The sequence below is a fragment of the Hypomesus nipponensis genome, chromosome 21 (assembly GCF_054491055.1).
Source record: "Hypomesus nipponensis isolate SF chromosome 21, ASM5449105v1, whole genome shotgun sequence".
NCBI lineage: Eukaryota > Metazoa > Chordata > Actinopteri > Osmeriformes > Osmeridae > Hypomesus > Hypomesus nipponensis.
Window position 1 is genome coordinate 16,139,015 of NC_140381.1, and position 25,154 is coordinate 16,164,168.

General features: G+C 45.1%; 1 protein-coding gene, 1 long non-coding RNA gene and 2 pseudogenes across 6 annotated transcripts; 1 reads left to right on the plus strand and 3 right to left on the minus strand.

Annotated features, from left to right (window-relative positions):
• Positions 1 to 891: 891 nt before the first annotated feature.
• LOC146238157 (C-X-C chemokine receptor type 4-like) lies at positions 892 to 3,278 on the minus strand. Of its 3 annotated transcripts, none has more exons than XM_084684942.1 (4): positions 3,223 to 3,278; positions 2,397 to 2,593; positions 1,823 to 2,106; positions 892 to 1,661 (listed from the first exon to the last, which is right to left on the minus strand). In XM_084684942.1, exons 1-4 carry the CDS (start codon positions 3,226 to 3,228, stop codon positions 1,057 to 1,059), a joined length of 1,092 nt encoding a protein of 363 aa, XP_084541068.1. In that variant the 5' UTR covers positions 3,229 to 3,278; the 3' UTR covers positions 892 to 1,056. The 3 variants fall into 3 exon arrangements, with proteins under 3 accessions (XP_084541068.1, XP_084541067.1, XP_084541066.1); XM_084684941.1 differs by lacking the exon at positions 3,223 to 3,278 and adding an exon at positions 2,895 to 2,937; XM_084684940.1 differs by lacking the exon at positions 3,223 to 3,278 and having other exon boundaries at positions 2,397 to 2,646.
• Positions 3,279 to 11,602: 8,324 nt separating this feature from the next.
• Positions 11,603 to 23,050, plus strand: LOC146238158 (uncharacterized; annotated as a pseudogene).
• Positions 13,312 to 15,011, minus strand: LOC146238159 (Ig kappa-b4 chain C region pseudogene; annotated as a pseudogene). Of its 2 annotated transcripts, none has more exons than XR_014740605.1 (2): positions 14,928 to 15,011; positions 13,312 to 13,914 (listed from the first exon to the last, which is right to left on the minus strand). The product of XR_014740605.1 is annotated as an Ig kappa-b4 chain C region pseudogene, transcript variant X1 (transcript). The 2 variants fall into 2 exon arrangements; XR_014740606.1 differs by lacking the exon at positions 14,928 to 15,011 and adding an exon at positions 14,576 to 14,607.
• Positions 23,051 to 23,650: 600 nt separating the features above from the next.
• Positions 23,651 to 24,752, minus strand: LOC146238160 (uncharacterized). The gene is made up of 3 exons (XR_014740510.1): positions 24,734 to 24,752; positions 24,247 to 24,308; positions 23,651 to 23,779 (listed from the first exon to the last, which is right to left on the minus strand). It is a non-coding gene; the product is annotated as an uncharacterized LOC146238160 (long non-coding RNA).
• Between the last annotated feature and the right edge of the window lie 402 nt (positions 24,753 to 25,154).

The window sequence follows — 25,154 nt, forward strand, 5'->3', positions numbered from 1 at the left end:
TTTGATCAAAAACATATCAAACAAATACATGATATGAAAAAGGGGACTAAGAAGTTGGCACTAACTAAAAAGATAAGGTACCATGCAAAAGGTTTATAGACAGGTCTTAACCCTTGTGCTACCTTGGGGTCGTTTTGACCCACAGCTGTGTCGAGACAACTTTTCATGATAAAAACATAAAGTGAAACATTTTCTTTATCCTTTGCGTGGTATCAGGGTCGTTTTGATCCACAGCTTTGTTGTGATAACTTTTCATGATAAAAAAACGAAGTGAAACATTTTCTTTATCCTTGGCGCGGTATCGGGGTCGTTTTGACCCATAGCTTTGTTGTGGTAACTTTTCATGATAAAAAAATTGAAGTGAAACATTTTCTTTATCCTTCGCGCTGTCTGAGGTTCGTTGTGACCCACAGCTATGTTGTCTGCGTCGTTGTCTATGACATCACCCTCCGCTGTCTCCGAGTCCTTGTGACCCCTCTGCCGTGTCTGTGTTGTGTATTACAACACCGCCACTCATGTGGCATTGTAATAATGTGTTATGCTCCTTGTTTATTCTAAAATAAGGAGCAGGAGGACCAGCATACACCTGGTCCAAGCCACTAGTCTGAAACCTAGTTTCATTCTCAATATAATGTTTCAGTGCTTTTGAAACCATCGTGAGTCAAAGTTGAGTCATAGTTGGTGTGTGATGATGATGATAATGACAGTGATATAGCCACATCCCCAGACTACCAGCACTAACTGGGAGGGAGGGGTGAACACCTCCAAAATAATTGAAACTAACACACACTGACAACTCTGAGAGACAGGAAGAGCGAGACAAAAAGTGAGAACATGTCATTTGGACATTGTATTGTATGTATTGTACAAACTTGAAAAAAACAGCAACAACAACAATATCAGTGGTGACCCACAACCCTTATTTACAGACAAGTTTATCTTTCAGACAAGGGACAAAGTCATGGATCAGCAGACTACCCTCTTCTCATATAGGACAAAGCATTTACACCCTCATCCAACCAACCCACACCGACATGCACACAGGCCTATATTTTGTTAGCTGGAGTGTAGACTATATGACTCGGACTCTGTAGTGGTAGAGGTTCCTGGGCGTCTAGGAGGGGGGCTCTTCAGACGGGAGACGAAGCGACCGAGTGTTGAGTCCTCCCGTCTGACGGACCTCTTGAAGTCCGCCCCCAGGAAGGCATACAGCAGCGGGTTTAGACAGCAGTGGGCAAATGCCATTGGTTCAGCCAGCGCCAGCCACACATCCAGCACCGCTTCAAGACCGCAGCCCCTGGGGAGGACCCCTAGGCGCATGAGGGCATCCACTGTGATGCCAGCACCGTAAGGGAGCCAACACAGGAAAAAGCATATGACCAACGCCACAGTGGTCCTGACAGCTCTGCGCTTCCGTCTCTGCCCCTGCAGAAGGCCGCTGCGGGTCAGCCTGGACACGATGACGCAGTAGCACACCAGCAAAACTAGGCCCGGTACCACCAAGCCTACAAACACCAGCTGCAGGTGGAACATTGACACCCAGAGAGGAGAGTTGTCAGCTGGGTATAAGCGCTGGCACACAATCGTCCCGTCTCCTGCTTCCCAAGTCCTGGCAAACACTATGTCCGACACGGCCAACAGAACCGCCGGCAACCAGGCCCCTGGAAAAAGAGAGGGGGAGGGGGGGGTAAGGGAGACAAAGAGGAGATTCGGCGGTCAGATCAGGAGATGGAGAATACAGGCAAAGATGTACCTCTGTACATCTGAGGCATGGGCACGTCGTGAGAGAGGGATAAGGGATGAGGCTAGAAACGTAGCTCACCTACAAACACCAGTCTCCGTGCTAGTAGCTGTCTCGTGCGTGATGCGTGCACGTCTGTTGCTTTGACCACGGCCAGGTAGCGGTCCAGACTGATGAAGGCCAGGATGAGCACACTCCCATACAGGTTCACCGTGTAGATGACGTGCACGGCCACACAAGTGCCTAATCCGAAACGCCAGTCCGTCAGTGCGGCATCCGCTGCCCAGAACGGGAGCGTCAGCACAAAGAGAAGATCGGCAGCAGAGAGGTGCAGCCAGTAGCGGTCTGTCAGACTCCATTTTGACCTGGGGACAATCAGAGAAAAACCCTTCTCTGTGTGTGAGTGTGTGTGTGTGTGTGTCATCTTCTACATCCAAATGTGTTTTATCCGCCATGTTGTGTAATGTGTTCACACCACAAACAAGGAATCGACTGTGACAGGAAGGTGCATATAATAAACGAATGTATACGGATCTTTCGTTCTTTCTTTTTCAAAAGATTAAAGTGTACAAAGTAACTCACTAAACGTACTAATGAACTAAACAGCTATGACATCTCATTGTCATGGTCTTCACCATTCCATCTTTATGCTCACCTGTGCTGGCGGCCAAGCCCCGTCACCACCAGGCCGTTCCCAGTGATGCCCAGGACAAAGATGAAGCCATAGACCACAGGGAGGAACACTCGCTGCAGGTCAGGGGATATCACTTGATCCGGGTCACACGGATGCTCCAGGGCCAGCACTAAGTCGCCAGAACCAGTGTCGTTTATGTCATAGTCAAACACAATATGCTGTAGGGAGAGAGAGAAAGAGATGGCAACAGTCATGAGGATACATAAAAAGACACTAGTAGATGAAGTGAGAGAGAATAAATAGTTTCAAGCCAACTTTCCTTTATCCTTTTTATAAATATCGTTTATCTAAAGATTGATTTCAAAGACCCCAATGAACTAGACAGGCCTGCCACATTGTGACTGTGGGACCTTCCTTTGGGGAGCAGCAGTTGTAAAATGACCTTCAATGTACACCTACAGATATGTACGTAAATACAACAACAACAACAAGAAAGCTGAATGAAACCTTGCTGCATACCTCATAGTAGGACATGATTGAGCGGAGCCTGGGTCTCTGTCTCCTATGCTGAGCGCGGTGGGGCTGAGTACACTTCTCCCTTCAGTGGAGTTTAATATCTATCTCCCCCATTCACCCCCAGAGCCCATACAAGTGTTGGTAGGAGGACTACACTTCCCTGTGTCTCTAGGTTGGAGAAAATGCACTTCCTCATCCCTGTTGGATAAAATACACTTCCTCATCTCGGTGCCCACCCCCCCCCCCTCCCCCCACCACCGTCTCTGTCGGAGGACATGAGCGCCCATCCCCTACTCCTGCAACTGTTGTCTGGGGAATTGCTACTACTTACATACATTCAGTGGGTTAGGGGTCAGGCCAGCAGCGGCCAGCCGTCCTCTAGAGTCACACAGCTATGGCTGAGGATTTCACTGAGCTCCAAGTTCTACAGCACATGTTTGCAAATGTCGAGCAGGGTGACTCTGAAAAGGAGACAGAGGAGGTGTCAGAAGAAGAAGACGTGGAAGAGCGCCATGCCGAGAATGTATCAGAAAAAGAGGAAGAAGAGGAAGAACAGGAAGAAGAACAAGAACAGGAAGGAGGCAACGCCGACCTGTCGGCTCCCAAAGACGTTGACAATGATCCTCACGAGGACCAAGTGCGAGATACTTTTGAGTTGAAAAACCGCAAAATCCAATGGTCTTCGGTTCCATACGGGAGGAGGTCGCCGTCGCTGCCGCAGCAGCAGCGTAAAAACACAGAGAGACCCCCCGGACCCACAGCTTACGCCGTTTCCCACGCTCACGACGTGGTCTCCACGTTTTTACTCTTTGTCACGCCACAAATCGAAAGAGTGATCTTGGAGGAGACAAATCGGGAAGGCTATCTGAAACGCGGAGAGGAGTGGAAAGCCATGGACGCCACTGACCTACGCGCCTACATAGGGCTGCTAATCCTGGCAGGCATGTACAAGTCCCGAGGCGAAGCGGCCGCCAGTCTGTGGGACGCGCAAAGCGGCAGGGTGATTTTCCGCGCTACGATGCCGCTCAAACTCTTTTACACTTACTCGTCAACGTTACGATTTGACGACCGTCCGACGCGAGCGGCGAGACGCGCCACGGACAAGTTGGCGCCGATACGAGTGGTCTGGGATATGTGGGTAGAGAGATTACCCCGCCTCGATGACCCAGGGCCCGAAGAGACCGTGGATGAACAACTGGTTGCGTTCAGAGGATGATGTCCTTTCAGGCAGTACATGCCGAGCAAACCGGCAAAGTATGGGATCAAGTCGTGGGTCACGTGCGATGCAAAATCAAGCTACGCTTGGAACACTTGCATCTTCCTTAGCGTAGCTTGATTACGGGTTTCCGTAGTCAGCAGTGTTTATAACCCTGCCTGTCCAACAATCATCACTTACTGGATCAGAACTTTAAGACAGCCATGTCTTCAAGCTCCCTGTCCATCGTAGTACTGGCCATGCTCTCCACAGGTAAGTCATTTACAATCAGATCTTACTACACTCATCCTCCCTCTGTAAAAACACCTTGGTGCTTTAAAAACCTTAAAGATGAGGATGTTTACAGCCGACGTTGACATGACGGCTGCTTCTGTTGATTTGTATTCTTTCTTCTTTCTCAATAACAATCTGATCCTTGCTCATCTCAGGCTGTGCAGGTGACATCCTGATGACCCAGAGTCCTGCAGTGGTGTCGGTCCAGCCTGGAGGTTCTGCCACTCTCAGCTGTAAAGCCAACAGTAACATTGATGATGACCTAGCCTGGTACCATCACAAACCTGGACAAGCTCCTAAATTCATCATCAACTTTCATAATACCTTTACATCAGGCAGGTATCATTGCATTGGATATGACATAGATTTTACGTTGACGATCAATAACGTCCAGGCTGAGGATGCAGGAGATTGCTACTGTCAGCAGCATGAAGCCTACCCGTTCGCACAGTGAAATCCAGCCTTACAAAAACCTCCCCAAGCTATGAGGAAGTACTCTCCCTGCTTCACATCTGCTCTCTGGAGTGCAGCTCACAGGTCTAAACAACAACAACTACTGTACCATTATCTTCTAGAACCAACAGTGTTACAAGAAGATGAGCACTTAAGGTGTTCTGTGTCTGTCTGTTTTACATATAGGAGACTCAAGTAAAGGTAGAAGATGAGAATATGTACAGTAGTTAATGATGATAACTCATAGGAAAGCATCACTGGGTGCCAAGAAAAAACACACATGGTTACTTAGAATGAATAACAGAAATGTATTAGTACAGGTAATTGTTGCATCACTGCCTGGATCTTGGTGGTCAAATGGATGAAGTGGACATGGTACAGAGTGACTTATTTACCCTAAAGTAACAAGTACGCATACTGTAATTTTCAGACTATAAGGCGCACCTAAATATAAGCCGCAGTAGCTAAAATGAATGATGCGTACATATATAAGCCACACTGGACTATATGCTGCAGGATCGAAAAATGAGACCAAAGGCGTGGCTTATAGACCGAAAATGACGGTTGTTTCCATACAATACATCCTTCTAAGATACGGGATGAGATGTCAAGTTTCTGCATAGAATACTACAGTGTACTATTACCCTTGAAAGGGTGAACCATGTGTAACAATCACACAGTGACCTGTTTAAGTGCAGCCAGAGCAGAGGAGTCGGACTAAGTCAGGTTTGCACAGCTGTGCCTTTATAGCCTGACGTTGTCATTCTCATCTTATCATTCTAGTCAGAATATGAGTCTGATACCGATCCGTTGTCCTGTGAGTATGGGCGTGTTTCAACCGAACCCGAAAAAAATGCCTCTTCGCTCAATTGGATAGACCTACAACCAATCAGAGCAACGTATCTGTTAACTTTTACCGAATCCCGAAGGAAGGACGGCAAAAAGCATTTTCGATCGACAAATGCCTTGATCGCGTTTGTCTGTTCCTCTTTCAAAATGAATGCGCTGTCAATGTCTTCTAAAACAAACTCGATGACAGAATCTACACATCTCAGCTCTCCAGCGGCAGCCATGTTTGTTGAAAACAAATTCTACCCAAGCGCTCTTTGGTGATGTGGTTAATTACGTCACTGTTGATCATCTGTCCATCATCGTAGAAAGGCCACCCTGACAATTTGATTGGTACGAACAGCTCTTGAGGGGTGATGAACTTGGAGAGCTGGGTGCTGGGTAGAGGTGGTGTGTCTGGTGATGAACTTGGACAGCTGGGTGCTGGGTAGAGGTGGTGTGTCTGGTGATGAAGGCTCCATGGGAGCTCAGTCTCAGTGGGGTTCCACACATGTCAACATCTTAACTCATCCTGTACTTTGAGTCTCTACTGTCTCCTCACTGTCTCAAGCTGGAAGACTTGAGGAATTTTTATAGAACTAAGTAACGTCTGCAACATGACTTATGACCTTGGTACAACAGGAGCCTAAATAAAACATTTTACGATAAGTGTATCAATGAACAAGCTACAACGGCAGCTGGGGGTCAGATGGTTGAGCGGTTAGGGAATCGGGCTATTACATCAGAAGGTTGCCAGTTCGATTCCAGGCATCCCAAATGATGTTGTGTTCCTAGGCTAGACACCCTACTTGCCTCGGGAGAAATGTCCCTGTACTTACTGTAAGTCGCTCTGGATAAGAGCATCTGCTAAATGACTAAATGTACAGGATAGTTTTTTCAAATGACTTACTTAAATATATTAATGAGTACTGACAAAGACTCTCATCCATTTTTTACAGAATACGATTTGTTAAGTCTGCCCGTTTCCAAGTTTTCTTTAAAACCTCTTTTCTAGAAACGCTTCTGTGCTCAACCTTTCTGTATGCTGCTGATGGTTAACATGCAGACTAACAGGAAGCTTTGCTAATCTCCTTGTCACTGTCAATAGTTACATCTGAAAAGCAACTATATTTGTTCCACATTCATTCTTGGCATGTGGTATCATATAAGGAGGAGTTGAGATGTAGATGTAAAGGATTTTGAAGGACAACAGCTTTTACTGCAAGAGTCTGAGTTACAGTGTTCTGTCCTGCGGACTCCATGTTAACCCACTCACAGACTAAGATACTGACACTGACCACTAGAGGGACACAGAGACTGTGATCATTGAGGCACAGCATCAAGCCTCAGTTCACACATCTCTTCAGCTACAGTTTCTCTGTGGATCCAAGAAAGTGTGTCTGAACAGAGAGGACACTTTGCATAGGCAGCACATGCTTCAGTGGTCTGGGAGGGTTTATAGTCCTGTGAGTTTAACACCTCATGACTGAGAGCTGTCCTTCATGACAACAGAACCCACAACAACCATGACTCTGTTACCATCTTCATCTGGACTCTAGCTGTCTGCATACAGGGTAAGAGAGTTCTGTCATACAAGATCAACTTCAGTATTACCTCTAATGTTAACCACTTGTTAACCACTGCAATGTGTATGTTTTGACATATCCAGATGTATCCTTAACATTTGTCTCTTCTTTCATCTTCTCTCTTCACACCCAGAGTCCAGAGGGCAGTACACTTTGACTCAGACTCCTGCAGTGAAAGCTGTTCCTGCAGGAGACACAGTGTCTATAGGATGTAGAGTTAGCAGTCCTGTGTACTATGATGGTAATCACTATCTAGCCTGGTACCTCCAGAGACCAGGAGAAGCTCCTAAACTCCTCATTTACAATGCTACAACACGTCAGTCTGGGACTCCACCTCGATTCAGTGGTAGTGGATCTGGGGGTGAATTCACTCTGACCATCAGTGGAATTCTGGCTGAAGATGCAGGAGATTACTACTGTCAGAGCGTACACTACCCTAACAGTGTCTGGGTGTTCACACAGTGATACAGAGCCGTACAAAAACCTCCCTCAGTCAGACTGCACAGTGACTGCACTGCTACAGCTGGGACCCACTGCAGGTGCTGAGGGGGAAGAGACAGTGACATGGAACACTGACTGGTCTTTGTTACACTGAGATGAATATATCAGTGATGCTCATATGTTAACTAACCCACCCTCAGGTCAAAGCACTCCTTAAAACATGTAAACATGTACATTTGTTTATGATGAAATTCTCTCCACCAATATTCATTATTTAGATGTTCTCAAAGGTGTCCCTATTGACACACTGACTCATTCAGACTCAATGCTGATCAGTGAGTGTAATGTTTTTAACAGGACTTAAGAGAACATCATCACTGCCATTATCAACCTTCTCCTCTGTGACTTTGTGTCTTGTTTCTCCTTGTTTCGCCAGCTCCAGGTCTCTCCTGGCTCTTCTCTCTGTTCTCCTCATGACTGCCAGTCTCACATTCTCCTGCCTCTCCTTCTCTGTCTTTCCATTTACATGTATGCATTCAGCAGACGCTTTTATCTAAAGCGACTTCCAAGAGAGAGCTTTACAAAAGTGCTTAGGTCACTGATCATAACAACGAGATAGCCCCAAACATTGTGAAGAACCATAAGATCATGTAGTTAAACAAGTTACAATTAAACAGCATGAACCTCAAGAGCCAGAGTGTACCTATAGAAAAAGCAAGCAACAACAATATATTTCACAGCATGTAAAGTCAGTTACAACTAACTAACAACATCAACAAGTCTCTCAATAAGAGTCATTGTGATCCTGGAGGACACTAACATCAGGTCCAGCCAATCATTCCTGAGTACCGTTGTACTCCCGGAACAAGTGTGTCTTAAGCCTTTTCTTGAAGGAGGGTCCGTGTCTCTAATGGAGGTGGGGAGTTGATTCCACCATTGGGGGTCCAGACAGGAGAAGAGCTTGTGTTGGGTCTGGGCGCTCTTGAGCGGTGGGACCACTAAACGGTTGTCAGAAGAAGACCGTAGGTGGCGGGTGGGGGTGTAAGGTTGGAGGAGAAAATTGATGTAGTCGGGTGCAGTCCCTTTCACCACTCAGAAGGTCGGTATGAGGGTCTTTGTAGATGATCGTTGTTCACAAGCCTGCCGTTGTCTGTCTTCCTCTTCCCTTCCCTTTGTTAACTCTTTCATTTTCTTATCCTCTCACCATTCTCTTCCTATCTTTAATTTAATCTATTTGTGAATTGAATGCTTTTTGGAGACAATAGTTGTCTCCAGCTTTCACTTTCATGGCATACAACTTGGCCACCCGGGTTTTCTCCATCTCTCTTACTCTCTCCTCCTCCTCCTCCTCCTCCTCCTCCCTCTCTTTCTACTTTTCTCCTTTCTTCTTCGGTTGTTCTGCCTCTTCTGTTGCCTTGTTCTCAAGCTCCTTCTTGTCTCCATCTCACCTCCATCCCTGGTCTCTTCTCTTTTCCTTCTCTCCTCCATTTGTATTTCCTCCCTCTGTCTCTCCTACCTCTGTATTTCCTCCCTCTGTCTCTCCTACCTCTGTATTCCCTCCCTCTGTCTCTCCTACCTCTGTATTTCCTCCCTCTGTCTCTCCTCCATGACTCTCTCCTGCTCTGATCTCTCCACCTGGTCTGCATGTTTTGGATCATCCATCTCCTGCTCAACAAGCCTCTGTCCAGCAGCCTCTGAGCGCTGTACAAGATCAAGTTCTCTCTGCAGGGACTCAGGGACTCTGTCTGTCTGGATTGGTCCTATTCATGTTCCTGCAGTCTTTTAATGTCTCTCTGGTTTTCTTGAAGTCTTTCAGATTCCTTCTGCAGGCCTTCTTGATGTCTCTCTTCCTAACTCTCCCGTTCTCTCTGCCTCTCATCCGTCTGCTGTCTCTCCTGCTTCTGCTTTCTTTCTGTCTTTATTTAAGTCTTTATTTTCTTTCTGTCTTTAATTATGCCTTTATTCAAGTTCCCACCTCAGTTCTCTTTCAAGTCTTTCGATCACCCTCTGAAGTTCCGATTTTGGTGTTTTTGTCTTCTCTCTTTATTCATTTTGCTCTCTCCCTCTTCTTCTCATGTCGCTCCTGTTCTTGCAGACTTTCCATCTCTCTCTGTCTGTAATCCATTTCAGGTGTTTCAACTTCCTTTGTCAGTGCTACTTTTTCTCTTGCGCCCTCCATCCCATTTGGCATCACTGTCTATATTTGTCTGTCTTTCAAGTTCCCTCTTAGATCCTCTTTCTGTCTTTTATCCTCTCTCTCTCTTTCTATTTGTTTACGTCTTTCCTCCTTTCCCTAGAGCTCCTGTGTTTGTCGTCTTTCCAGATCTCTCCGTCATTTTCTCTTTCTAGTTGTCTTTGCAGGTCCTCCATGTCCGTGTCCACAGGCTTTCGTCTCTCCTTTAGTCTCCCAGTCTGTCTTTCCCTCAGCTGTCCTTCTCTCCTTTCCCTCTCTCTCTGTCTCATGCTCTCTTTGTCTTTCTAACTCTTGCCCTTTCCTCCGTCTCTCCATTTCTTCCCTTTCCAACATCTCTCTGCTTTCCTGCTTGGCACCGTGACTCTGCATTGATTCTTTCATCCGCTGTCCGTCCGTCACCAATTGTCAGAAAGACTAATCTATCAAGCATTGCACAGTCAGTCGATGAACAAGTTTAAGAAAGCTTTATTGCTTGCGGCCGGCCCACAAGGAGACAAAAACATCACACGCCATTGTGCTACAATGTTTGTCCGCTAGCATGTTGCGCTAGCTAGCTATTTAAGCAGAACCGCTCTTTACAGTCATTGGTTAAGACAAAGGCATGCAAATGTTCCATTGCTCTTCTTCATTGGCTCCTTGCAGACCTGCCGCTCGTGTGTGCGTGCGTGTTAGAGTGTGTGTGCCTTTTGACCCCTGTAAGCTTGACCACATGATTCACCCAACACAGATAAGGCCAGACATCTTTTATGGCCTCTCCAGTAAGAGAGTGGTCATCCCAGGTCACCTTTTTTACATATGCCTCGTGTTCCCCAAAGTTCAGATTTGGGGGTAGGCCTCTCTCTACACACAAGGAATGCTGAACACAGAATCATTCTTATACAGGATAAATGTGTTACATCTTCAATTTTCCCAACACCAATTCACCTGTGTGTATCTGTTAGCTCGTTAGCAAAGGGGAGATGGGCTTCGAGACCTGCGCACAAAACGTGGTTCACAAGCTGAGCATAGAAGAACATCAGTGTTCACTCGGTTCAGGATTCCCAGGAAAAAACTGAGTGAAGTTACCAAATAGCATGTGCTTCTGTTAACAGAGCCCCCGAAAAGAGATGGTGGCACGACACAGCTGCTACTGTGCACTAAATAAGACTGCTGCATGCAGCCTCTTTAACATCCAAAAGATGAACATTCTGACATTACTGTAACACAAATTAATCATTTCTAACAGGTTTCGTAAATAGATGACACAACTTTGCGTTCACACTACAGAAAATCTAGAAGCAACTATGCTAGAGCAAATCAATTCAATTGTATTTGTATAGCCCTTTTTACACGCAAGCATGTCACAGAGGGCTTCGCATACATCCATAGAACTGCCTAGAGCACAACAAGACTGTTGCTTTTTGTGTGAATATCATCACTCTTGGATTTACTGGACAACAGGTCACTGATAATAAATATATCTCAGTAAATCACGTTGATTTTGAGTCCACTCACAGACTGAGATACTGACACTGACCACTAGAGGGAGACAGAGACTGTGATCATTGAGGCACAGCATCAAGCCTCAGTTCACACATCTCTTCAGCTACAGTTTCTCTGTGGGTCCAAGAAAGTGTGTCTGAACAGAGAGGACACTTTGCATAGGCAGCACATGCTTCAGTGGTCTGGGAGGGTTTATAGTCCTGTGAGTTTAACACCTCATGACTGAGAGCTGTCCTTCATGACAACAGAACCCACAACAACCATGACTCTGTTACCATCTTCATCTGGACTCTAGCTGTCTGCATACAGGGTAAGAGAGTTCTGTCATACAATATCAACTTCAGTATTACCTCTAATGTTAACCACTTGTTAACCACTGCAATGTGTATGTTTTGACATATCCAGATGTATCCTTAACATTTGTCTCTTCTTTCATCTTCTCTCTTCACAGAGACTCAGTCTCCTGCAGTGAAAGCTGTTCCTGCAGGAGACACAGTGTCTATAGGATGTAGAGTTAGCAGTCCTGTGTACTCTAATAATCGTCTAGCCTGGTACCTCCAGAGACCAGGAGAAGCTCCTAAACTCCTCATTTACCCTGCTACAACACGTCGGTCTGGAACTCCATCTCGATTCAGTGGTAGTGAATCTGGGAGTGACTTCACTCTGACCATCAGTGGAGTTCTGGCTGAAGATGCAGGAGATTACTACTGTCAGAGTTTACACAGTGGCAGGGTGTTCACACAGTGATACAGAGCTGTACAAAAACCTCCCTCAGTCAGACTGCACTGCTACAGCTGGGACCTACTGCAGGTGCTGAAGGGGAAGAGACAGTGACATGGAACACTGACTGGTCTTTGTTACACTGAGATGAATATATCAGTGATGCTCATATGTTAACTAACCCACCCTCATGTCAAAGCACTCCTTAAAACGTTTTAGCAAATGAAGTTAAGATATATAACCACTTATGGAAAAACAAAACACTTTCTGTATATATTAGTGTGAAACTAATTTTAAAAGGATTACACATATAAAAAATACCACAATCATTCTAGTCTACATTGCTAATGATCATAATCCCTATCATAATCAACTCCTTTCTGCCTCTGTCATTGTCATATGTCTCATTGAAACCTCATGTGAGACCTCACCCCACACTTCATCATGTTAACCAGTCATAAACTCTTCAGTGTTTTCTACATCAGATCACATGGTCCTGGTGTGACCTCTGACATGAAGACTTGAGAGGAAGTCCCCACTTCCATTCATGTGTAACATTCATCTCAGACAGGAGTTAGATGACTCACTCTACCCCCTTCTCTCCCCCCTCAGTAATGAGACCAGCCCCCCCTCACACCTGGCCCAGTCCAGGGTAGTTTAGACTCAACTGTTCAGCTGTACATTGGGAGCTGTGGGAGTGAAACTGAGATTTGCATCTTCATGGTGGCTGGTTCTGCTACTCCCAGAATAGAGCAGCACTGTCACCAGATGCTCACCTGACCCCAGGGGATTAAGGGAGATTATCATCAGGGTCCCACAGATTAGGGACCATGTTGTATCACTGCACATTAAACTATTGTCTTTAATGACTGAAGTCAAATGTTGTTCAGTTTGAACATGAGTGATTTGGGATGAGTCTGTCCTTACTGTGTGAAAACAATCCCATGGTATCATGGTGGTAGAAGGTTAACTCTCCTGTAGAGCTGTATGCTGTGTCATGATGACAGATGAAAATCAATGATGAATGGAACCTGACTGGTGTGTGGTCTAGATCTGTTTATAGCCACGTAGTATCAGTGAAACACTAATGTCTTATGAGCTATCATTGTGTTTCTTGTGTTGCTGATCTGATGATAATCTGATGAAAATAAAGTAATGCAATGAACTATGTGCAATTCCCTCTCATGATTACTGTAATCAACATGTCAATGAGTAAAATCAAATTCCTTATTTTCAAATTCAAGAATACTTCTTTATTGTCCAACTAAAACAACAACATTCAAGCATCAAAGCAAAGCCAACATACAGAGTGAATAGCGACTTCCAGCAGAACACATCAACACTAGCACTGATAACAGCTCAGTGGACAGAGAGCAGCAACACGTGGACTCTAGCAAAGCTCCCTGTTAGTCTGCATGTGAGCCATCAGGAGGACAGAGAACGGCTGAACCCAGAACAGAGTCCCAGCTGAGGAAGCAGCCCCTCTCCACAGGGCTGGGTGAGCCTGGGGCTACTCTGAACACTGCTCTCTCTTCAGGGTGTGAGTGACCGGAGGCTGGGAGCCCCGCTGGGCCTCACAGGTCACCTCCAGCACACTGGTCCACTCCTGGGCAGTGAGAGTCAGGGTGCTGCTCCAGCTGTACTGGCCGTCCTTCTCCAGGAGCCCCCTGCTGGCCTCCTGGCTCTTCTTGCTGCTCCCGTCCACCTTCCAGCTGAGGGTCCAGTCTGAGGGGAAGCCCTGGTTGGCCAGACACATCAGCGTGGCCGTACTCTTACTGGACAGTTCCTCACTGGAGGGGGGCAGCACCGTCAGGGTGGGGGCACGGTCACCTGGAGACAAACACAATATGTCAGATTCCACAACTACACAGCAGTTTAAGAGATTGTCTTTGAAGACAGAGATGGACTTCTTCCATTTTAACCAAAGACTAATTAACTTTGCAGTCAATTGGAAATGTCAATAAGTTATCAAAGTGTTAACACAGAAATGACATTAAGTAAATACATGAATATAAGTAAATATTATGTGATATGAGGCTACAAAATTAAGGTATTTTTTTGAGAAATGTAAATGATCATTTAAATGGTCACTGTCGGTGTAAAACCAACAGTTTGTATCAAAATAAGTCTGACTAAATTATAAAATCGAACTACGTTTCATTAAAATACATTGTCATCAGACAATCAGTGCATCCACCCATGAACCAACAGCATTAAGATAAAGTAAAAACACAAACTAGAATCAAACTTTTGAATCTAGTTCTAAAATTTGATTCTAGTTCTAAAATGTGTAATTTTACAGTATTCACCAGAAAACATACCGTTTTTTATACGATCTTTGAGGAATTGAAGGTTTAACCATCTTGATCTCAATTAGAAAATTACAAAAAAGAGGACACTTTTGGAAATAATTCTTACAACCTAAAAAAATGTCTATGTAGAATGAAGCATTCAAAAAGTGAAATCCCTTTCAGTAAAGATTGTTACTTACTTCCAACATCTAGTCTGGTACCTCCACCAAAAGTGTACCACGGTGATTCAACCTCTATTACTGCCCGTACAAAAACCTCCCTCCTATTGCTGCTGGATTCACCACAGTATAGTTGGACTTTAGTTTCTTTGTTAAAGCATCAAGAATACTTTCTCAATGACTGCTTTGAGCTCATTTTTAGAATTGTGAAAAAGCTTTACATTTCTTCATGTGTTTTCATTTTAATCTAGTTTTTCAGAATTTTCTAAATGGTTGAAAAAAATAACTATATTCAGAGAAGTGACACTCAGTATTGATGTCAAGACATATTTAGTTTAACAAAGAGAAGATTCAATCTTGTTCAGATACTTACTTCCAACATCCAGTCTGGTGCCTCCACCAAAAGTCCACCACAGTGATTGACTCTGGTTAAGTCGTCGTACAAAAACCTCTCTGTGTTGTGATGCTGCATCTCTACCAGAGCACACAGCTGCTGTCTGCTTCAACCTGGACTCACAAAACACAACACTGGACTACAGCAGACTACACAATCCTGCACTCCACTCTCTTCAACAGCAGCTGAGGCTCTGTCTCCAGCATCATGTGACCTTGGTCTGTATCGTATTCCTACTCCATGTTTCAGGACCTACTCTGGTGAACCTCTCATGTGTCGTCCTCATCAGACTCCATGACAACAGCAGAGCCAGTGTCCAGCATTACATCCACTGTTAGTATTCCTCCATATTGTCCACAGGCTAGAGAGCAGCTGGGACAGTGATCCATGTTGTATATTCCTTTCTTCTACATGCTGATTCCAGACTTAACAGTGGGGGTGAAGGACAGACTCCACTAGCAGAGAATCCCAGCAGCTTTAGTTGACACGAGTGTTCACTGACTGATTTGAGGAACTTAGTCCAAGCATGAGTGAACAGGCTGATGAGAGAATACAGGACCACATGAGGAAGACTATCTCTGCTGATAGTCTTGTTATCAAGATCAGAATGACAGAAATGTCCCTACATTTCCCCACACATTTCTCAATATTCTGAATATTCCACTGACATTATAATACACTTGTACTACACAGGACTGTTCAAATGTACCTACATTAATTAGTAAATGTGTTGTTGTGGTTATATAACATCGACGTAGACATAATGGGGAAGGACATTTTTACATGCAGATCTCCAGGGAACATCCCCAGTAACTGAAATAGATGACACATGCTGGACTTATTTGCATGCTTCATGTATGAGCTTCAGTAATCTGGGAGTGTTTATATGTGAGTTCAACACTTCTTCACTGAGAGCTGTTCTTCACACCAACTGAATCTACAACAACCATGACTTTGATTATCAGCATTTGGTGGATCCTAACTCTCTTTATTCAGGGTAAGAAATCAGTTAAATGATTTACAGAGGTGTTTACAGACACAGTTTGTGTGAGTCAGATGCTTTGCATGTGTTATTATAGAGTAAATACATTTGAAATGTTGTAATTGTTCAACATTGTGACAAGGTCTTTGTTGTTTCTTTTCCAGAGTCCAGAGGACAGATCACTGTGACGCAGACTCCTGCAGTGGAAGCTGTTCTCCCAAAACAGACAGTCACTCTGCAGTGTAAAACCAGCAGTGATGTTGATAATGATTGTGGAGGATTTAATCCTTGTCTGGCCTGGTACCTCCAGAGACCAGGGGAAGCTCCTAAACTCCTCATTTACGAGGCTACAACACTTGAGTCTGATACTCCATCTAGATTCAGTGGTAGTGGATCTGGGAGTGAATTCATTCTGACCATCAGTGGAGTTCTGGCTGAAGATGCAGGAGATTACTACTGTCAGAGCGAACACTGTCCTAACAGTGTCTGTGTGTTCACACAGTGATACAGAGCCGTACAAAAACCTCCCTCAGTCAGACTGCACAATGACTGCACTGCTACAGCTGGGACCTACTGCAGGTGCTGAGGGGGAAGAGACAGTGACATGGAACACTGACTGGTCTTTGTTACACTGAGATGAATATATCAGTGATGCTCATATGTTAACTAACCCACCCTCATGTCAAAGCACTCCTTAAAACATGTAAACATATACATTTGTTCATAATGAAATTCTGTCCACCAATATTCATTATTTAGCTAAAGACTACTTATTTAGACTTAAAAGAACATCATCACTGCCGTCATCAACATTCTCCTCTGTGACTTTGTGTCTTGTTTCTTCATCCTCCTCCTGTCCCTTTGGTCTCTGCTCCTCTAGAATGTTCTGCTGTCTCTCCAGCTCCAGGTCTCTCCCGGGTCTTCTCTCTGTTCTCCTCATGACTGCCAGTCTCACATTCTCCTGCCTCTCCTTTTCTGTCTTTTCATTTATTCATTTAGCAGACTTTTGTACCCAAAGCGTCTTCCAAGAGTGAGCTTTTACAAAAGTGCATAGGTCACTGATCATAACAACGAGATAGCCCCAAACATTGCGGTTAGCCAAAGCATGAAGCATACATTGTGAAAACCAAATAAGTCCCAAAGGTAAGAACCATAAGGGCATGTAGTTAGACAAGTTACGATTAAACAGTGTCACGAGACACTTTGATCCTTGGCAGTTAGGAACGAGGAGACAAAGGCAGGTGAAGCACTTTTACTCGTACTTAAGGACATTTACATAGTGCAAAGACAATTACCCACAACAGTACCTGGTCTGAACAGGGTGCATATACTGTGTGTAATTGACGATTATGTGCAGGTGTGTGCGATAATGAGGTGTGAGTCGGTCCATGTTCTTCCGCCGTCCATTGGTATCCAAGAATGCACTGAAACAGAGTGAGCCCTGTAGAAGAGTGAACAAGAGAGTTCTGAGCGTATTCCGCCCAAGGCAGAAATCGAGCCCACTCATCCTGCCTGTCATAACAACGGCTGCACAGGAACCTCCCCAGTTCCTGGTTGGTTCTCTCCACCTGCCCATTGGCTTGTGGACGATATCCTGATGTGAGACTGACGGTGGCTTCCATCTTGTTCAGAAACACCTTCCACACCCTCAACGTGAACTGAGGTCCCCTGTCCGAGACGATGTCCTCCGGAAGACCATAGTGTCGGAAGACCTGTTGAAACAGTGCCTCAGCGACCTGGAATGCCGTGGGTAGACCAGTTAATGGGATGAATCTGCAGCCCTTGGAGAAACAATCTACTACCACCAGTACAGTAGTATAACCGTCAGACATGGGTAGATCAGAGATGAAATCCACTGAGAGATGGGACTAAGGTCGCTGAGGCACTGGCAGGGGGAGGAGCTTCCCTGCAGGCGCTTGTCGGGGAGCCTTGGTCTGCGCACATACAGAGCAGGAGGCGACATACCGTTTGATGTCCTCTGACATGTTGGGCCACCAATACTTCTGGGAAAGTGCATGGATAGTGCGGGCAGTACCTGGATGACCTGTCGAGGGATTCGTATGGACCCAGGTGATGAGGCGTTGTCGGAAGGCGTCTGGAACGTAGGTGTGTCCCGGTGGTACATTTCGGGGAGCAGGTGCACAGAGTAGCGCCCTCCGTATGTCCTCGTCGATATCCCATGACACCGGGGCCACGATGAGCTCTGGGGGGAGAATGGGACCCCCCAGGTCCTTGTTCTCTCCCTTTTCATGCATATGAGAGAGGGCATCTGCCTTGGCATTCTTGCCCCCCCCCCCTTTTTTTTGTTTAGCGATGTCATTTAATGATCTAAGGTTAAGCTAATGCTAATGTCTGAGTAGACTACATTTCGTTGCTATGACAGGACCTGTTCAGAAATCGGGATTTCAGAAAAGAGAAAAAAAGGAGAGAGCTAGCAAGGGTATTACCTCCAAATAAAAGCAATTTAAAAAAATCCAGTCAACTTTGAAAGATGCTCCCAGCCAGGCTGCAGAGATGAGCAGCAGTAGCCACGATGCTAGCCAAGAGGAAGCTAGCACCGAGAAAGTGCATGTTGTGCATTTCTCGCATTGCTCTGAGGATATTCTGCACTTCCCTTAACCACTTAACCTAACTGTGGCAGGACAAAGGTCCTTCAGTAAACTCAAAATCATAAAAATGACTTGTGCTCCACAATGATCCAGGAGATGCTCAGTCACAATACTTGCCATTTAGTGTGAAATGGCTAAACAAATTGACTTCTAATACATTATAAAAGACTTTGCATCCAGAAAGAAAAGGAATATGGCTGTATAATAGGCAAAGATGAAGGCAGGTAAATTGCATTTTATACTAGAAAATGTGGTGTGAGTGTAGCAGATCTCAGTGTGTCAAATTGTTATTTTAGTGTGTGTGTGTCTGGCCCGGCGCCACACAAGTTGTTAAGGCCTCTCAGTTATATTTATTGGGGTGTGCTTGCGTTCGGCGAGCACAAACCATTGTTATCTCACATATATATTATTTATTATTTATTGTTTCTTTTCGCCCCCCTAAGGATGCCTCAATATTTGGACTACATAGACAACGGCGATGTCAAAAGGTTCGTCTCGGTAGCGATTGCGTTGGTTGTATTGGGATTTATGTTCCATTGCACGGTTTAAGTAGAAATTACATTTTTGTGGCAAAAAGTGAAGCTAACGGTGGCTAACTTGCTAGCCACAGTCACTGACGCCACTAACGTCACCAACGTCACGAAAACTCGCGTGACTATCTCTAGCAGAACATTAGTTTCCCATCTGTTAACTTGGGGGATACTAATCTGCAAGGCAGCTGCAGAAACGCCACAAGCAAAGAGGCCAGGGTGATATTTAATCATTTTACTTTGTGGTGTGAAACATAATTGTGAAATGTAATGTACAATATTAGCTGATATTATTAAGTAAGTAGGCCCACATCTACTTTCGGAAACGGTAGTCTACTATTTCACTGAAGCATTAACATTAGCCTCTGTTGCTTGGGCAACACATACTACAGTGGTCATGATGCATCTGTTTTCAAACGTTAAAATAAACATTCCTCACAAATACGTTTTTGTTGTAGGATTTATTTTGACATTAATAAACGATTTGTTGGTGAAATGACCATTACCTGTGGTTTCAAATCAGTGTGGCGGCTCACTGCAACGCTGTAGCCTACCCGAGACACTAATGAGTAGCTAACAAAAACATCTCTTTAGAGATGTTTAGAAAGTCAAACGGCGACGGAACATGTTTGGCTTTCCCCTTACTCAAAAGTTTTTCAATAGGTGAAAGTATCTGACTACTAACCTGAACTTCATTGCCACAGCCTAAACTTTGTCAATGTCAAAACTTTGTCTGTTCATGAAAATAATTAATGTCAGCCTGCTTCAGCCTTGCTTAGCTGTAGGATATACATTTTACTGGGTCTTGCTGCGCTGCTTGATTTATTGAAATTATTATGAAATGTTATGTTTTACTAGCCATTTGCCTTCTTAAGCAAATCACAGTATTTCCCACCCCTCATGGTGTAACTGAGACGACCGTAAATAGCCTAATTCATCTTTCAAGTAATAAGCCCCCGTTGAAGTGTTGAGCAGGAAATTAGCTGGTCTGTAGAGATCTTGGGTTGGTGGTTTTACTGATGCAGAATTCGCTCAAATAAAATCGATAGACGTAACGAGTGGCACATAACGTGAAGTAGGCCTAACATTGCATTTTATTTTGTTTGAGTTTTAATAACTTGTCCAGTGCATCGGGGCAAGTAGCACTAGCCTAAATTGATCTTCCAGACTTGCCGTAAAAAAAAAATGTACTCTTCCCGAACAAACCTTAGCTACATGGCTAGACTGTTGATCCAGATCAGAATCCATCATATCTTGGACATTCAAAATCAGCGAATCTTGCAGCCAAATCAAGTAGCCTATATTTATAGGCCTTTATATGGCTACAAACTTCTGCTCGGTTTCTAGCTGGCTACTTGTTACCAAGTTACAACTTTGTTGCAGGGGCATTCTTTGTCTACATTGCGAGCTAACAGTGTCCGGTAATTATGTCGCTATAAATAATGATGTTAAACCGAGACCACTAAGCCCTCAAAGAAAATGTAAGGTCAAAGAAACAAAAGAAAGGTTTGAGGTTACTCTGAAAATTATTAATAAAATAGGCTTCTAATATTAAACTGCTAAATCCTTCTCTAACTAGGCTCCTCTATGATGCATAATGAAACTTAACGTTTTTTAAGTAATCAATAAGCCTACGCTTGCCCTCATTACTCAAATGATGCCGTTCAGGGCGTTCAAATTACATAATAGGGCGATGATAGGAGGATAATAGGACATAATAGGGCAACCAACAAGTTGTTTATATCTGATTACAATTTAATAAGTTATCTAGCGCTGCATCTTCATGAGCTACATTTGGCCTCCTTCTCTTCCAACCAACCAGTATCACCTCTCCTCCATCTGAGTGATGCATGTCATTTTTACAAACTTATTATCAAGGGAACACAATGGTCAGAACTGTAGTCATACACTTAAATGCTTTTTGAAATATGTAAACACCAGGAGTGTATGGAAAGCTGGGGCAGCCACAAGCACACCCTCACAATTTCCCCAGAAATTGTATGCTCTCTAGTTAAACTTGATGTTTAAGTTTTATCTATAAAGATGTATTTGCTTTGCTATAATGTAGCTCCCATCACTGAGTAAGTCTCTCAGTTTACATATGTTTTATGTAGGAGAGAGCACACACATGCATGCGTTCATATAAGTAAAGATCCATTAGGGGGGGCCCATTCACTGGACCTTTTCAGGGGCCCAGCCATTTCTATGGGCGGCCCTGATTCTTGGTACCGGGTCTGTAAGACATAATGTATCTGAATCGGGTCAGACATAACGCCCATCTGGCTTGTCCGGAGTTGAGACACTTAGCGGCCCGTATGCGTATGGAGTCTCCAACTCCATAGTTCCACTCTGCAGAGTTAAGTTTCTTTGAAAAGAAAGCACAGGGATATAACTTTTCTGGCTTACCCTGTCATTGAGATAGATTGGCTCCCACAGTGACCTCGGAGGCGTCCACCTCCAAGACGAAGGGTTTGTTTGGATCGGGATGTTTCAACACCGGAGCTGAGGTGAACGTCCTTTACAGCCAATGAAAGGCCTGTGGACTCAAGCTCCTTCTTGTCTCCATCTCACCTCCATCCCTGGTCTCTTCTCTTTGTCTTCTCTCCTCCATGTGTATTTCCTCCCTCTGTCTCTCTTCTATTGGAATTTCCTCCCTCTGTTTCTCCTACCTCTGTATTCCCTCCCTCTGTCTCTCTTCTATTTGTATTTCCTGCCTCTGTTTCTCCTCCATGACTCTCTCCTGCTCTGATCTCTCCACCTGGTCTGCATGTTTTGGATCATCCATCTCCTGCTCAACAAGCCTCTGTCCAGCAGCCTCTGAGCGCTGTACAAGATCAAGTTCTCTCTGCAGGGACTCAGGGGACTCTGTCTGTCTGGATTGGTCCTATTCATGTTCCTGCAGTCTTTTAATGTCTCTCTGGTTTTCTTGAAGTCTTTCAGATTCCTTCTGCAGGCCTTCTTGATGTCTCTCTTCCTCTCTCTCCTGTTCTCTCTGCCTCATCCGTCTGCTGTCTCTCCTGTTTCTGATTTCTTTCTGTCCCTCACATTTTTGCAAGTTCCCACCACGGTTCTCTTTGTGTGAATATCATCACTGTTGGCTTTACTGAACAACGGGTCACTGATAATTAATATATCTCAGTAAATCACATGTATTCCGAGCCTGTTTGAAGAGAGATGGAGTCTGCAATGTCAGCGGCATCACTTTGAGTCCACGCAGAGTGAGATACTGACACTGACCACTAGAGGGAGACAGAGACTGTGATCATTGAGGCACAGCATCAAGCCTCAGTTCACACATCTCTTCAGCTACAGTTTCTCTGTGGGTCCAAGAAAGTGTGTCTGAACAGAGAGGACACTTTGCATAGGCAGCACATGCTTCAGTGGTCTGGGAGTGTTTATAGTCCTGTGAGTTTAACACCTCATGACTGAGAGCTGTCCTTCATGACAACAGAACCCACAACAACCATGACTCTGTTACCATCTTCATCTGGACTCTAGCTGTCTGCATACAGGGTAAGAGAGTTCTGTCATACAAGATCAACTTCAGTATTACCTCTAATGTTAACCACTTGTTAACCACTGCAATGTGTATGTTTTGACATATCCAGATGTATCCTTAACATTTGTCTCTTCTTTCATCTTCTCTCTTCACACCCAGAGTCCAGAGGGCAGTACACTTTGACTCAGACTCCTGCAGTGAAAGCTGTTCCTGCAGGAGACACAGTGTCTATAGGATGTAGAGTTAGCAGTCCTGTGTACAATTATGGTAATCACTATCTAGCCTGGTACCTCCAGAGACCAGGAGAAGCTCCTAAACTCCTCATTTACTACGCTACAACACGTCAGTCTGGGACTCCACCTCGATTCAGTGGTAGTGGATCTGGGAGTGACTTCACTCTGACCATCAGTGGAGTCCTGGCTGAAGATGCAGGAGATTACTACTGTCAGAGTTTACACAGTGGCAGGGTGTTCACACAGTGATACAGAGCCGTACAAAAACCTCCCTCAGTCAGACTGCACAGTGACTGCACTGCTACAGCTGGGTCCTACTACAGACATTAGAGATCTTTGTAGTAACTGATATGCTATGATACTGGATGATAAAAGATTCTACAACATTCACTTACATAAAACCTTGCTCTGCTCCCAACTAACCCATTTTCAGTACTCTAATTTACAACTGCTTATATCAGCGGGATGGTGTCCCCGGTGCCGTACCTGACCAGGTGAAAGAGGAGCCTCTCCAGGGTGCTGAGGCGTGTTCTACTGAGCTGGTCAATCACAGCATACACCCCCCCCCCCCTCCCCCGGACCTTGTCCCGCCTGTCTGCCTGGCCTGCAGAGGAGCAACCATTCAGAACACTTCAGCAACAGGCCGCTGCCAACACACACACTCTCAAGGTTTCTGCTGAAGACAAACACTGAAGGGCAGGTCAGCTTGCTGCAGAACATGCTGACGCCATGAAAAAAGCCACCCTGGCTAGATCTGTCAAAGCTATCCATTCTTGTTACACCTACAAATAGCCAGTTCCACGGTACTTGAAAAGCCAGGATCCAGTCCGTCAGGATGGCTGTCCTTACCCATGGCTCTCAGGAACTCCTCGTACAGTTCAAAGGTCATCAGGGGGTTGGGGAGGTCGCGTAGCCCCTGTTTGAGCACGCTGGCGATGACGTGGATATTGTAGTCGTCCAGATTCATGCTGTTCACATCTGACACAGAAAGGGAGGGGGGGAAGTCAGGGGGAGGAGGTCAGGGCGCCCAACCTTTAATGATCCCACGAATGAACATGGCGGGCTGAGAACCCTGTTAACTCCGTAACCATGCCCGTGTCCAGGCCTTGCCGGAGCTCCTTGATCTTATTGGTAGAGCCAGACTTCCTGAAGATGCCCTCTGTATACAGGCCGTGCATCTCGATGTAGTTGATGAGCTTCTGCACCACAAGAGGTACTGTCCTCTCCTCACTGGTCAGACGAGACAGCTCCACTCCAAACTGCCTGGAAGACAGCTCGGGGTCGTACTAAACACACACACACGTGCACACACACACGTGCACATACACACTGACAGCCATTGAGATTGCGGTCCAAGGTATAAAATGTTGGCTATACACTATGAATATGTAACATTTATTAACAGTGATAACGTTTATCTGTATCCAACAAAATGTCCCTCCTACTTTTTTACTACACTGACTGGTCATCCTGGAGCAGCATTTCCTGTGGCACGCGTTGCGACACACTGGAGGAAGGAGAAGAGGACAGACTCAGCAGAGCCGGTTCTAAACTCTTTACCAGCTGTAAAAACATCTGCCATTTGCCCACCAGTCAGTCAAAAACCAGGAAAGCGAGCTACGGTTGATATCAGAGCTGCAGGCAGGCAGGCAGGCTGGGGAGACATGTAGCATGTACTGCACACACACACACAAACAGATACACACACAGACATACATACACACACAAGCAAAACACTGGTTGGGAAAGTATCACTTTGTTCACATCGCGTACAGTACCAGAATCAGAATCAGAATGGTATAGAAGCTCTGTTCCAAGATGGAAGAGGGGTATTATTACAGACGAGCAGAAGGTCATCTGATTATGACACTTTGAAACAAGTGGGATAAATAAAGTAAGAGTGGAAGGGTGTTTCATAGTAGTTATGCGTACGTGTGTGTGTGCGCTCACGTTTGCAGACACAGGCGCGGTCCATCATCCAGATGAGAGACGAGCAGTGCTCGCAGTAGGTGGGCATGCTGTACTGGGTGGACCTAAACATGTGCCCGTTATGCTCCTCCACCTGCCACACACACACACACACACACACACAGCAAGCACCGTTCGTCTGACATCTGTCACAACATTGCACTGCAGGAGACAAGAATAAAATAAATACTGTGATGAGATGATAATTTTTTCTGGATGAGACTTACAATATCGCTTTCCTTTTTCCTCCTCTTCTTGCGTTCTGGTTTGGGAACCTGGGAGAAGAGCCAGCAAACGGACTGCTCAGTGACGGCTTCTCTGCATGCCTTGGTCTAACAGGAATGACACACACCACTTGTAGAAAGTAGAGCGGCAGCAGTCTGTG

Coding starts and splice junctions, on each gene's coding strand:
- LOC146238157 (XM_084684940.1), bottom strand. CDS start 2,629: ATGACTGTTGCCATCTCTTTCTCTCTCTCCCTACAGCATATTGTGTTT. Junction 2,107..2,396: donor GGGCTTGGCCGCCAGCACAG/GTGAGCATAAAG, acceptor GATTGTCCCCAG/GTCAAAATGGAGTCTGACAG. Junction 1,662..1,822: donor ACGGAGACTGGTGTTTGTAG/GTGAGCTACGTT, acceptor CTCTTTTTCCAG/GGGCCTGGTTGCCGGCGGTT.